The sequence below is a fragment of the Rhipicephalus sanguineus genome, chromosome 11 (genome assembly GCF_013339695.2).
Source record: "Rhipicephalus sanguineus isolate Rsan-2018 chromosome 11, BIME_Rsan_1.4, whole genome shotgun sequence".
Taxonomy (NCBI): domain Eukaryota; kingdom Metazoa; phylum Arthropoda; class Arachnida; order Ixodida; family Ixodidae; genus Rhipicephalus; species Rhipicephalus sanguineus.
Window position 1 is genome coordinate 20884024 of NC_051186.1, and position 13200 is coordinate 20897223.

General features: G+C 46.0%; 1 protein-coding gene across 3 annotated transcripts in view; it reads left to right on the plus strand.

The window, feature by feature from the left end:
- The window catches only part of LOC119374067 (GATOR complex protein NPRL2), an 88351-nt gene that overhangs the window by 57333 nt on the left and 17818 nt on the right, over positions 1–13200 (plus strand). For all 3 annotated transcript variants that reach the window (XM_037644130.2, XM_037644131.2, XM_037644132.2), the window contains one exon: positions 12686–12816. In XM_037644130.2, coding sequence (XP_037500058.1) covers positions 12686–12816 — 131 coding nt within the window. The remainder of the gene's footprint in view (positions 1–12685; positions 12817–13200) is intronic.

Here is a 13200-nt window from a genome sequence, read left to right on the forward strand (position 1 = left end):
TAGCAACTTACAGTGTTGTCATTGCTTTTTTTTTTTGCGACAAGAACAGCAACGCGACGGAGAAAACAGAAAAAAAAATTATTGTAGTTGGACAAAACTCCACAAGATGTCGCTACCGGCTCCGCGGCTGCAGAGCCGTATATGGGGAGAGTCTGGCAAATGGGTGGGGCAGTGACGTCGCGGTGTGGCGATGACGCCGTTCATGTCACCGCCATGCCTCCGCTCCGGCGCCGTCCGCCATATGTAGTTTTTCCACGCGACGGGCACATGGCTGAAGTTATGTATGCGCTGTTCATTCGTGAAATCTAGCGCTGCTAAACAAATTGCGAAAGAGAAATTGTGCAAGCACATTGTTATACAACTTTAATGAAGAATATGGAAAGAATTATATGCGCCCAAATCATCGCGAAACTGACTTCTAGAGTTGTCTACGCCGATTCAAGTCCACGACATTCTACGCAACGCGCTGTGCTTTTAGAACACAGCTCTTAGGCCCGTTCCTGCGTTGATCTGCATCGTCGGTGTAACCGATAGAGCGAACGAGGACGAAAGACAGCAAATATGGAGTCTGTCGATATCACGAGCCACTGGCCTCTAACATCGCTTTCTTCCTCCATCATGTGCGCTCGCCCTTCGGTCGGAGCTCGTGCGCATGCAGGGCTGGCGGGTGCGCTGTGACTTGTCTTGCTTGTCGTGATGGGGATGTCGATGTCAGCGTTTCGCTTGGTTCGTGACACCTGCAATGCGCAGGGTGGTGTGCGTATAGCACTCGAGCACATGTGGCAATATGTAACTAATGTTCCAATGCGGATAGCCAGAACTTCAAACACAGTTGGCATTGCCTCAACACAAAGCTGCACTCAGAATTCGCAGGAGGGAGTATCGTAATCATCGGTGACTTATCATGCTATGAAGACCTGTGGGTTTGCATCTATTTTGGTTTGTTTTCTTGATTAATTTTTTTGAAGCTTGGGTGCAATAATAACAACGCTTAGTAATATTTCTGACGCTGAAGATGTTTAGTACGGTTCAGCTGCCGCTTCTCTGCACAGTGATCTCGTGAGAAGTTTTGCGACCCTGCGGTGATGCTCGCTCCGAAGTTGGAGTTGAATTGTTGAGTGTACTATATATATAACGTTGATTTCTTTATTTGCTTCGGGAGCGGAATACCGGCAAGTGCGCAAGATCACTACAGTCAGAAATCGGATCTGCATGCTCACGCTTTCAACAGTATGGGGGTGTTCATGCAAGCAAAACATTGCTTTTAGGGCGAACACCTTAGATGCCTCATGAAACGCGTGAATTGACTGGAGTCCCGAGGCTTCAGCGCCAACACGAGTGAGGCAAAAAATAATTATGGTGACGTCACCAGGACCTCGTAGATAGCTCAAATTTGTGACGTGTCAGTGACGTCATGCTGACGTCAGATTACGTTACGTCATCTGATATTGTCATCACATGACATCGGCGCTTTGCACAGCCTCCGTGATTGCACCTATGACGTTTTAGTGAAGTCATCACATGATTTTTACTGCCTCCAAGATCAAAGGCGTTGCAAGCTTTCTGCTCGTCCCCAGGTCCTGCACAGCCTCTGTGATCGCCCGTCAGCTGGGTTACGTCATCTGATAACGCCATTAGATGACATCGGCGCTTTGCGCAGCCTCCGTAATCGGTGGGCCGATCGCGAGTGTTAAATCAAAACGATACATCGTTCTGCTAGTCTGCGATAGTGGACATCCTGTTGGTTTGCTTTAGAAAATAATTTTTCTGCTCAACTTCTTCACGCTCTATACTTCCTAATCACGAAATTTCAAGGAGCACATGAGGGCCCCTTGCTATAGAAGAAGAGCTGCCTGCACGAGCACAGACATCGTGCACAATACTTGCATGACTAAAAAGCGCAAGGTACGTTCGCTTAGCACAGGCGCTGATTAATTTACATGCGCGAATGAAGCGTGAAACTAGCAGCATGTGCACAAGCGGCAACACAGCGGTAAATGACACCATAGGCTGACAATCACAGAAACGCAGACCACATAACGTACAACACATGCCGGATAAGCGCCGCAGCTGACACATGGCGGCACTAACCCACCATATCGAAATAAAGCTTCCCCTCACAACATCACGGTAACATCCCAAGCTCGTGCTCAGAACACGCGATAATTTATGTAAACGCAACACATCAGGCTTGACACTTATAGCGTGATCGCTGCAAAATTTCAATCTGCCCAAGCGTTCGAAATGCGAACCATAAAACTCCTTTTTTCAGCGTGACAAAATAATTTTTAAAGATTGTGCGCCTGAAAGGGCCCCATTGCACAACGAATAATAAGTCTGTGTTAATGGTACGCTGTTTACAATACCAGCAGTATTCAAGTGAAATACTCAAGTACGTATCTCTCATTACACGGAGCAGTCGGTCGAGGTCCATTTGCTGCGTCTAGTGTTTCTAATCCAAAGGCATCGTCGCTTCTTTTCCTTGGGATGCCTAAAACGGCTGAAACCCTGCGCGCTGATGTTTGAGCAGCCAAGCGCGCAACAACGGGTCATCGCGCGTAACAAATTCACGCATGAATGCGAGGAGCAGTCGCCATGAATGCACGCGCGAGACCATATGTAGCTTCGCAGAAATGCTTTGCAACCTACGCGCTCCTCAGCAATCGTGTAAATGCGGCGCGGCGTGTTGCCGCCCACCGCCGCCGGCGAGGAGAGAGGGTTTACGTCACGAGAAGAGGGCGGTGCAGGGGTGGGGCGCAGAGAGTGGTGAGACGAAAGAATCGCCAAACTCTCCCGCTCGATCTCGGGGTGAATATTGCCCCGAGATCGAGCGAAGTCGCCGCCTGGCGGCTACTGGCTGAAGCGCGCCTAGTGTGGATGGCTCCCGGCGTCGTCTGCTAGCCGTGGCATGTTTGCATAGGCACGTACGTCATGCACGTCTTCAAAGGGCAGTTTGTCTGTTGTGTTAGTGCACTCTTAAATGCTTGTACGTGTACTTACCACGATGTACAAAAGCAGTTGGCCTTTCTAGGCTGTATATGCATTGTAAAAAGATCAGTGAGTGCAGTTGTCGAGAGTGCTCTGTGTGATTGTCGTGCCCTGCCTTCGCCAGGATCATTTCAGTGTGGGTGCCGCATTGTGGTTCAAGCGCATCGTAAAGTGCAGTGGGCGTCGTCCTAAACATGAGGAGCATTGGCTATCGTGTGAATGCAGCGCTTTAGCGACCCAGTGGTAAACAAAAACAAGGCTTTAAGCCATGCAGTTGCGTGTCACACTTGTTGCTGGGTGTATAATTGTATGACTGTCTTTTATCAGTTACGTGACAAGCTTTAGTTGTACTTAAGATGTGTTTTTATTGTACGGTCCTGGTCCTACTACAGAGTGATATTTTTGACAAGTGAAGTCTGCCTCTTCGGTACTTAAATAATCCCCTAAAAAGAACAAAAAAAATGGAATGACACCGAAGTGATAAAACTCAAGTTTCCGGGCGCTGTTATAACTTGGGAGGAAACGTGTGCTAAAACACTGGTGCACTTTGATTTAGGTTTGCGTTACAGAACCCATATGGTCAAAAATCATATCCTTGCAATTTCACGCAGAACCTTATCTCTTTTTTTTACGTTATCTTGAGCTTTTGTGCGGCCTTGCTATAGATTGATGAAGGCGGCAGTGAGCACCATTGGCATGAAAAAAAAAAGAAACAACTCACTTTTGTCCCATAAATTAACCAATCCTTTGTTGCATCATTGTCCTGCAGGTAATGAATCGAAGAAAGTTCAGTGCTGAACTGCTTCCTTTTTACACTGTTACTGGAATAAAATCAAGCGCGTAGGTGTGAAAGATCTTCATAGAGCTAAAGCGCTGACAGCCACGTAGGTTTTCTGACTAAATTTCTTATGAATTGTCCTACATATCATAGAGAGCTGAATAACAAAAAAAAATATACGGGTGCGCAATCATGCACACAGGGCACAGAGTGATATTCGCTAGCCAGATAAGAAAGAAGTAAATACGTAATTAGTTCAGTTGCGCAATAGCACTGCGTAGTAGGCAGGACACAAGCTATGGAAGAAGTGCTGTTCGGTAGCCAGGTAAGCAAGAAGTAAATACGTAATTAGTTTATTCGCGCAACAGCACTGCGTAGTAGGCGGGACACAAGCTATAGACGAAGTGCTGTTCGGTAGCCAGATAATCAAGTAAATACGTAATTAGTTCAGTCGCGCAGCAGCACTGCGTAGTAAGCGGGACACCAGCTAAACACATTCAAATATAAACAGCAAAAAATGTCATAAAGTGCAAAACCGCAGACTGTCACAGAGGAGCATCCCTTTCATTGGCAAGTTGCGCTTCTCTCACAAGCAATAGTAACATTCTCCGTGTTATCTAGGGCAAGCTCCTCGCGACGGCATGCAAAGTTGCAACGCGAGCGCTAGCTGCCATGTCGGCGGCCGCGGACTACAGAAGTTGCGGTTTGGTGCCGAGTCAATGAAACATTTTGCTGTTGTTGCATTTAGAAGGGGTGACTTACATGCGTGCGTGTGAAACACTCGAGTACTCGAGTGGTGGTTTGTGGTCGCCACCGTTTTCAACATCGCGCACGCGCAGTGTGTTACCGCGGCGACTTCCCGTGACAGCGCATTTTTTCCGCGTTCGTTATGTCGGCACCGCAGGTCCGCAGATGCTAACCATTCAACATTTTCAAATGTAAGCAGATGCACACTTACGTCCCAGTCGCATGCCTCGATAGTCGGAATCGCGCGCTTGCCTGTTGGTCATGTTTTGCACACGTGCAACCTTTCAAAAATGTTGTTTTGGTTATAGTGCGGATATTCGCGACACCGGCGAGACACCGGCGAATTATGTTATAAGCAGGGTGTCGGAACGAAATGTTTTTCGTTTCGGTTTTAGTTTCGTTCCACCACAAAAAGTTCCGTTCCGTTTCTGTTCCAGAACGAAAAAAAAAAAGTTCCGTAACGGTTCGTAACGTTCTTTTTATGCAAAAATTTGAAGTTAAGATAATCATAAAGAACATTGGACTTAGTTACTTGCCCTCCTCTTAAGAAAGTGGGACAGGGGTAAAACACGTTCTTCAGAGGAGCGGAAGTAACTGTACCACCGATTTCTACCAACTAGCACAAACCACTATATCCTTCAAAGTCAGAGTATTTATTTTCTCAAAAGTCAATTACGATTTTTTTAGCGGGCTCAATGCTTTGCGTCAAGGGAGTGAGCACGATCTCAGAAGCAGCACGTCATTTAGTGTACTCCATGATGTGCGAGACTGCTGTTCTGATACAAAATCGCCAGGCCGGCGCGGAACACGCAGCACAGTCACAGCAAAAGCTGGATGAGTGGCCTTTCTAGAGCCCGTTGCATAGGCCGGCAAAAAAACTGGAGCTCACTCAGACTCACTCAAGAAATATATTTTGCTCAGTGCTCACTCGGACTCAGACTCACCAAAACTTTCCTCAACCGGACTCACTCGGACTCAGACTCATTAACTTTTTTCTCAGCCGGACTCACTCAGACTCAAACTCACCAACATATTACTCCGACGGACTCACTCAGACTCACGGTTTCACCTGAGTCTGAGTGAGCCTAAGGGAGTCGGACTCATGAGTCCGCTGGCATAATATTAGCTTTTCCGATCATGGTGTCAATCGTCTTAAACGCAAGTATCTTACATAATCAGTGCTCTACGATATGCCATTTCAAATACGAGTTGTCATCATAAATGATATATCGTAATTATCATATATTGGTCAAGTAAGGACATTTTTATGAAATACGCGACTCACACGAGATATTTTTATCAAGAACTTCCCATGAGAGTTGGCAGGGGGATGTCATGGCACCCCTTCCCCTAACTCGCACCTCTGGTCAATGAATATTGAGGTAGGGCATGAATGCTAGTCTGCTGAGATATGTGTGTATAGACTTGAGTATAAACGTAAGCCGATATAAGGCTTATAGTAATGATGAAGATGAGTAGATAGGACCATAAGTCAGCAACAAGAGGTGGAGCTCACTCGGACTCACCCAAAAAGTATATTTTGCGCTTCGAGCTCACTCGGACTCAGTCTCACCAATATTTTCCTCAACTGGACTCACTCGGACTCACACTCACTAAAATTTTCTTCAACCTGACTCACTCCGACTCAAACTCACCAAAATATTATTCATCCGGACTCAGTCAAACTCAGACTCACAGCCTCACCTGAGTCCGAGTGAGTCTGAGTGAGTCGACTCATAAGCGAGTTTGCCGACCTATGGCCCGTTGTAGACTCTCTTGTGGCAACTAATGCAAGCACATATGCAAGGTACCCACTACGCCATAAATCATCGTAATTTTTCTTAAGTAGCGAAGCACCCACAATTCCATTTTTCGTAAATCTTCGGAGAATCATGGTACACGCTACACATCTGTAAGGCGTTATGTGCACTTTGTGCTGTGACTGATGACGATGAAGAATTATGGCTGAGACCTTTGTAACCGGTTGGAAGCATACAACAACAGACACGTTGCACAATTCGCATTGTGTGACGCCAGGTTGTTATTTTACTCTTCTTCTACGCTATATTACATATGTTAACACGAATCCTTGCCCGACAAATGACGCCTGTATATAGTATTTTTGCGAAGGAGTTACACGCACAAGCGTGGCACTGTGGTGGAATACTCGACTGCCAGGCAGAGGGCGCGGGTTATGATCCTATCCGATCCTAGAAATTTGTTTCTCATTTAAATTTTTCTTATTTCGCGCGATAGCGGTTACGGACACCAGCGGCGGCGGGCAACTATGGCGCCGAAATCGGCTGTTGCGATCTCATAGCAGCTTTCGCTGTAACAAACTTCAGCGCCCACAATGCCCTCTCCACGCTGGCCTGCGTGACAGGTGCGCAAAAGTCCACTTGCGTTAATATAAAGATCTCTGGTTGCCACTATTCTCGTTTTTCGCACAATTTGAACATTGCTTTGGAATTCTTGCCTGAGGTACGCGCGAATACTGTACCCTGAGATATGCATAATTGCTCACGTTGCATGACCTCAGTTGTTCCGGATTGCCAAGTTTTCTCTTAAACCGAAAAACGATTGAAAAAATTTCGGTTTCACTCCGGAACGAAATAATAGATAACGTTTCGGTTACGTTTTCGTTCCGGTCAAAAATATCGTTTTTTATCGTTTTTCGTTTTGGTTTTCATTCCGTTCCGACACCCTGGTTATAAGCGGTCTATGCTGTAATACTTCTATGTTTTACCCTCATTTAGCGCACGGAATTTTAGGCCCATATACAGCCACTTAACATAACCATCGTTCACATTCATTATCATGTCCTGGCGCTCTTTGGCCATCAAATGGCCCTTGCGCCAATAAACAACATATATCATCACCATAACAGCATTTACTATTAGCGCACGAATAGGAATATGCACCAAAATATCACAGACATGATCTCGTACTGCCCGAAGTATTGCCAAACATCATTTTGTATGCTCCATACATGCTCCAAAACACATTTTATTCTGCTCCAAATTTCTATAAAACACAGTTCCTTCTGCTCTGAATGTGCTCCAAAACAGAGTTTTCCCTGCTCTGAAAATTGCTGCAAATCCTGAATTGGCTGGACCACTACTGTGTTTTGTTCTTGAATCGCTCAGCTTGCTGCTTTGACTGCTAGTACCCAAACGGCATGGCGATATTTTCGCACTTTGCAGTGCATCATTGTTTCATGCTGTACTAAAACTCTCTTAAAGGGACACTAAAGGCAAATGTTCAGTCGACGTTGATTGCTGAAGCAGCGTTCCAGAAACCTCGTAGTGCTTGTTTCGTGGCAAGGAAATGCTTATTTTTTTAAAGAGAATCACGTATTAGTGGTTGGCACAACGTTAGCGCACTTCAAGTCACCCGCCTGGAAAGGGCCTCTTGATGCAGCGTTTGCCTTGCCCAATGTTGCCCGCCTTAACTGCCCTGCAGCCGATGCTGCGGTTTCTGCACTGAAGGGCACATTTCAAGCCTTGGCCAAGTTGCGGTTGATCTCGTAATCCTCTGCACAAAAGTGCAGCGAGCACACATGCAGATTTCTTGGTTGTTTAGCACACTGTCGCAGAGGCATGGCACTTGGCCACTTCGGCGTAGGGGTTTATTTGCAGCACCCATTGGAAAGTCACGTCGATTTCTTTGCGGCAGCTGCTGTTGCTCAAGCGGCACACACCATTCAGGCACCTGGCAACATAACAGGGACGCGGCATTTTGACGAACTTTCCGTTAGAGTGAATTTCATGAGCGTGCAAAGCACGCGCAACATTACGCAATAACAAAACCACCACTGAGACACGACCGTGCGAGCGGAGAGCAGCCTGACAAAAACGGAACTTTTAAACCACCCGCGCCGTTCTCCTTGGTAACGCCAAGTTCTTTTTTTCATGAATGGAACATGTGTCGACGCGGCTGTATGGGACGCTGACGCCGATGAGGAACAAAAGGCCCGGTGCCCGGAGCGCCAGCCAGCTAGAAGAAAAGAGTAGCAGCCGAGACCCAAGCGGAACTCTTTATTTCCAACATGGTGTCTGAATATACACATTGGTACAGCACCACCTGAGGGCGGAATTACTGTGCAAGAAACCGAAACCGAAAGACCATGACACCACAAAACAGAAACGCACAAGCAGCATTTTATTACGTCTTGTAATGTGCGGAATATTTTTTAAATATAAGTAGTTCGAGTACTATGAATTAATCATACGCAGGACTCTTGACGTCTTCGGGCTCATTCCAAAATGTCCCACTGGTGGCGCATATCGTGTCCTACATTTACCTTAATTTCTCAATTAGTAGAGCACTGCTGTTGATAATACTGACGTTTTAGGCGTTCTCAAACATTCACCTTTCACTCTGACAGAAATTGTTATTTGGCTTTAGTGTCCCTTTAAATAGTGTTTTGCAAAGATTCAGTGTGTATAACACATTAATGCAAATGCAAGCATTTTCCGCTATAACGAATCTCTAATGAAGCACAGTAGGCAAAGATGTGCGTCTGGTGTTGCACATGAAGGGAGGGAGTTGAACAAGCCAAGACAATCCGCAGTAAGAAAGAAGAAAAGAAAGGCTCTGGCTGCATTGCCATTATACAGTAGAACCCCGCTGTTACGTTCCTCACTGCTGCGTTTTCCCGGCTGTTACGTCGTTTTCCGCCGGTCCCGGCATAGCTCCCATAGGATACAATGTATTGGGAACCCCGCTGTTACGTCGTAACTGTCGGACCGTTCCCGTATGATACGTCGCGAAGTGCGCCCGGAGCCGACCGAGTGACTACCAAAGAGAGCGGCCATGGTGCATTTTCACGCAGCTTGGCCTCGTTTGACCGTAATATTAGCCGCATGAGAGGCGCAAGCAACAGAATCTTTCAATTGATGCAAACAAAAGCATGGCCTTCGAGATTCAAATTGCAAAGATGGCGTCTATGACGTAACTGCTCGCGAAAGCAAGGCCTTCGAGATTGGCATTTACTATTGACAAAAGCATAGCCTCTGAGATTTGCATTGCACAAACATGGCGTGTATGACGTAATTGCTTGCGAAAGCAAGGCCTTCGAGATTGGCATTCACTTCTGCCATCGCGTTGGCGTAGACTCATCATCATCGTTATTTGTCGGAGAACGGGAGGAGTTCGAGCTGGTTGGAGCTCGCATGGTCGTGCGTGCGGTTCGCGGTCGGACTCGCCGCGCCGGTCGTGATTGCGTTTGCTTAGTTCTTTCATGCCTAGAGCTGTTGGTGTTAAAAAAATCACATACGTTGATTACATTTCTGTGGATGAGGCCGTCCTAAGCTCCGCGTTTCTATCCATCGACTAGATCGCGGCTGAGCGCGCCAATTTTCGTGCTGCTCGTAAGAATTGAAATAAAATTTTGTACCACTAAATATTTTGCCGTTTTTCCTGTTTTTCGGCTCTTACGTTTCCCGTCTCTTACGTTTATTTCCTACGGTCCCTTCAAAAACGTATCAGCGGGGTTCTACTGTAGTAACAGCAGTACTACATCCTCCTCTTTTCCTTTTTTTTTTGTGCAACAGGGTTACAACAATATTGGCCGTAACAATATAATTTTTATGACACTTTAATATTGTTATAAGCGAGTTCGAATGTACATGTGGCCTATAACATAACAGAGGATATTCATAATGCTTGGTGCTCCAGCAACACTGGGTATGTCCGCTATTTTCTGTTGGGCGCCGTCGCGGAATCGTCTGCTAGTCTCCATAAGGAGGGGCCACGAAGAGGCTGAGCCGCAGTCATTGGTGAAGCTTTCAGACCAAGAAAATGCGGTTATTTCTTTCGTCATCCCACGCCGAACGGTCAGCAGACCTCACTGCGCTGCCACAAATCGACGAGAACTCAATATCGGAGCTCTGAGCACTTAAAAAGTCATCCGGACGGCAGCTGCAAGAGGCGCACCGCTTCGCAAAGCCGAACAGCTGTTCTGTAGTGTCGTGCACTTCCGATCTGAGGTAGACATTCAAGAAAAGTGTTCGTTGCAGAAGAGCTCTGACTGTCAAACATCTAAGATAACCGTGCAATGCAATACATCTCTATCGTATTTCCCACTGCGATTTTATACATGCTTCATAAACACTCGTCAGATATCGACACCACATTGTTTTTGCGTGGCCTGTGCAACGCTGTGCTGCTTTCCTCGGCTAATTTCTTTAGCCACAAGTATCTCTACACCCTCCACAGTAGCATGTGTCGTAGTTTTTTCGAAATAAACAAGGCATGGACATGTGCATGAGCGGTGCACCGCAAACCAAACAAAAATACTGATCACGCATTTCAGCTGTATACAAAGACAGTGACCCGAGTACTGTTCTTTACTGCACACTGGTTGCTTATAATGTTTTGTGGTTGCAATATGTCGCGGGGATTTAGTATTGTCATTCTGGTTTTCTTGAACGCTATACGTGTGTGTTCATTGACATATATTTTTAAAATATTGCGCTCTTAGCTTTCACATGCCATGGATGCGTGCCAAACCGCACGCTATTGTGAACAGCATGCAAGGGCTTGTGATCAGTGGAAAGATGAGTGCGATGATCTACCAAAAAACAGCTCCATCTACTGTACGGCTCTGTAACTCTTCACTCCGTGTTCACAGCAAACCGAAGAAAGCAAAAAAGAATGAAAGGGGTGCAATAAGTGAAGGGCAGACGCGCACAATGCCTTGGGAAGCTTGCAAAGAAGAGATGCCTGTTGGAATCTTCGCGCCGATCGAGTCTCGTGTGGCGGCAGTGATTTACTATGGATGCGCGCAGCAGCGTCTGTGGCACTGCCTGCACTCGTTTATATACGTAAATCATTGCTTTTGTTGATCTGCAACGTTAATGTTGATCAATCATGCTCTCTCTCACGCATGTGCGACGTCGGCAGTCTTTTTTAAAATGCATATATCATAATATATTGTTGTGTAAGTCTGTGCGACACCGGCCATCTTTTTTAAAATGCATATATTGTAATATATTGTTCTGCAAGTCTAGCTTACGTTGCAGGCGAGCAACTAAATTGCACGGAGAAATAAGAACTGAGGTTGAAGAGCACTTTTGCTCGTGCCGATCATTTCCAAACCAAAGCACAGTGCTGATCTTGTCGATGAAACAAGTTTGCGTCGGTACATTCTTTTTCTTCATTCAGGTAACTGATAAATTCGATTAAAAATAGTGTTACCTTGTCTCTGGCATTGTGAGGGCTCCCTCGTTGCCTGAACAGCACACGAAGCATTGGAAAGTCATCGTGAGAATGAAAATAAAAAACCAGAAGCTAACACCTGAAAGGCTGTAATATGCGACTTGTTTCATTTTGGCACCCAACAAAACATGGCGGATTGAGGTTGTGATGGCGCTGTATATATCCCCTATTGATATGTGTGTGCAAGGCAACGCCAGGACCATTTCTGAAACTGCTGCTACTTTCTGGGGAACTGTCACCATTGCTCAAAGGGAGAATCAATTCGACAGTACTGGGAGGGTGAAATGAAGCCATTTCAGGAAGTTGCACAGCTGTATCCTACAGTGGCTCATAAAAGAGCCAAGGTGTCTAGCCAATCCAGAAAATATGGCCGTGCATTGATGGATTCTAAAAGACTGGGCGTGCAAACACGGACACAAGAAAGAAGTCAAGACACCACAAACACCTACTAGCAACTGCAAAGGTGCACAACAGCGGAGAAAGGCGCGAAAACTTATCTACGCACAGGCAAACCTGTCAATCCGCCACAGATTGATAGGTTTTCGTGTCTTCTTTCTCTTCCACTGTTGTGCGCCTTTGCAGTTGCTAGTCGGTGTTTGTGGCGTCTTCTTTCCTGTGTCCGTGTTTGCACGCCCAGTCTTTTAGAATGAATACTTACCAACTAGCTCAGCTCTCTGTTATTCTAAGCATTGATGGAATTCTGCTGACATTCGGCTCAGTGTGCTGCAGGTACACCCAAGTCGACCAGTGGAATTTAATTCCTCTGCCACAGAGCAAGGAAGCGTTACAGATGTAGTGGAATTTTTCAGAAGTAACACACTGCAGTTGTCTAGTTGCAGAGAACATTAATGCCGTTCAGAATACTTCCACAGTGACTGTGCATTAATGCATTGTGGTACATGTTTGCACATATTTTTGTACATATTTAACCATATTTTTGTGCCATTGCAGGTATTATGGCATAGTGCAGCTGATTCCTCTATTCCTCTACTCTGCTGTGTATGCGACGACACCAGAAATCAGGACTCTTGCAACAGACACGCATGTCCAAAAGGAGTGCATTTCCTATGTTGCCAGACAAGGTGATGTCCTGCTCTAGTATTGGCGGTTGGCTTCCAAAGCTGGCATCTACTGGGTGGTGTTCTTTTTTAGACTATACAGATTTTTATTACAAAAGTTCCATGACAGTGAGGCACCCAACAACTCTCCGTTGAAGGCTGAGTAACAAAAGCTTGTTGATTTATTATGAACTTACAGGGACAGACAACCGCTCAGAACATGAATTGAGATAACCCCACGAATGGAAAAATTGTCTATCGTATTGGCTAAAACGGGCCCCGTTTTTCTCATTACATGTGGATTTATATTTTAGGGGCGAAGCTCCTTATATCATCACCTGGTCGGTCGTCGCTCCATGCGGCGTGCCCCCGCCATCGCATCTCCCGGATCATTCAATAGATGGCGCT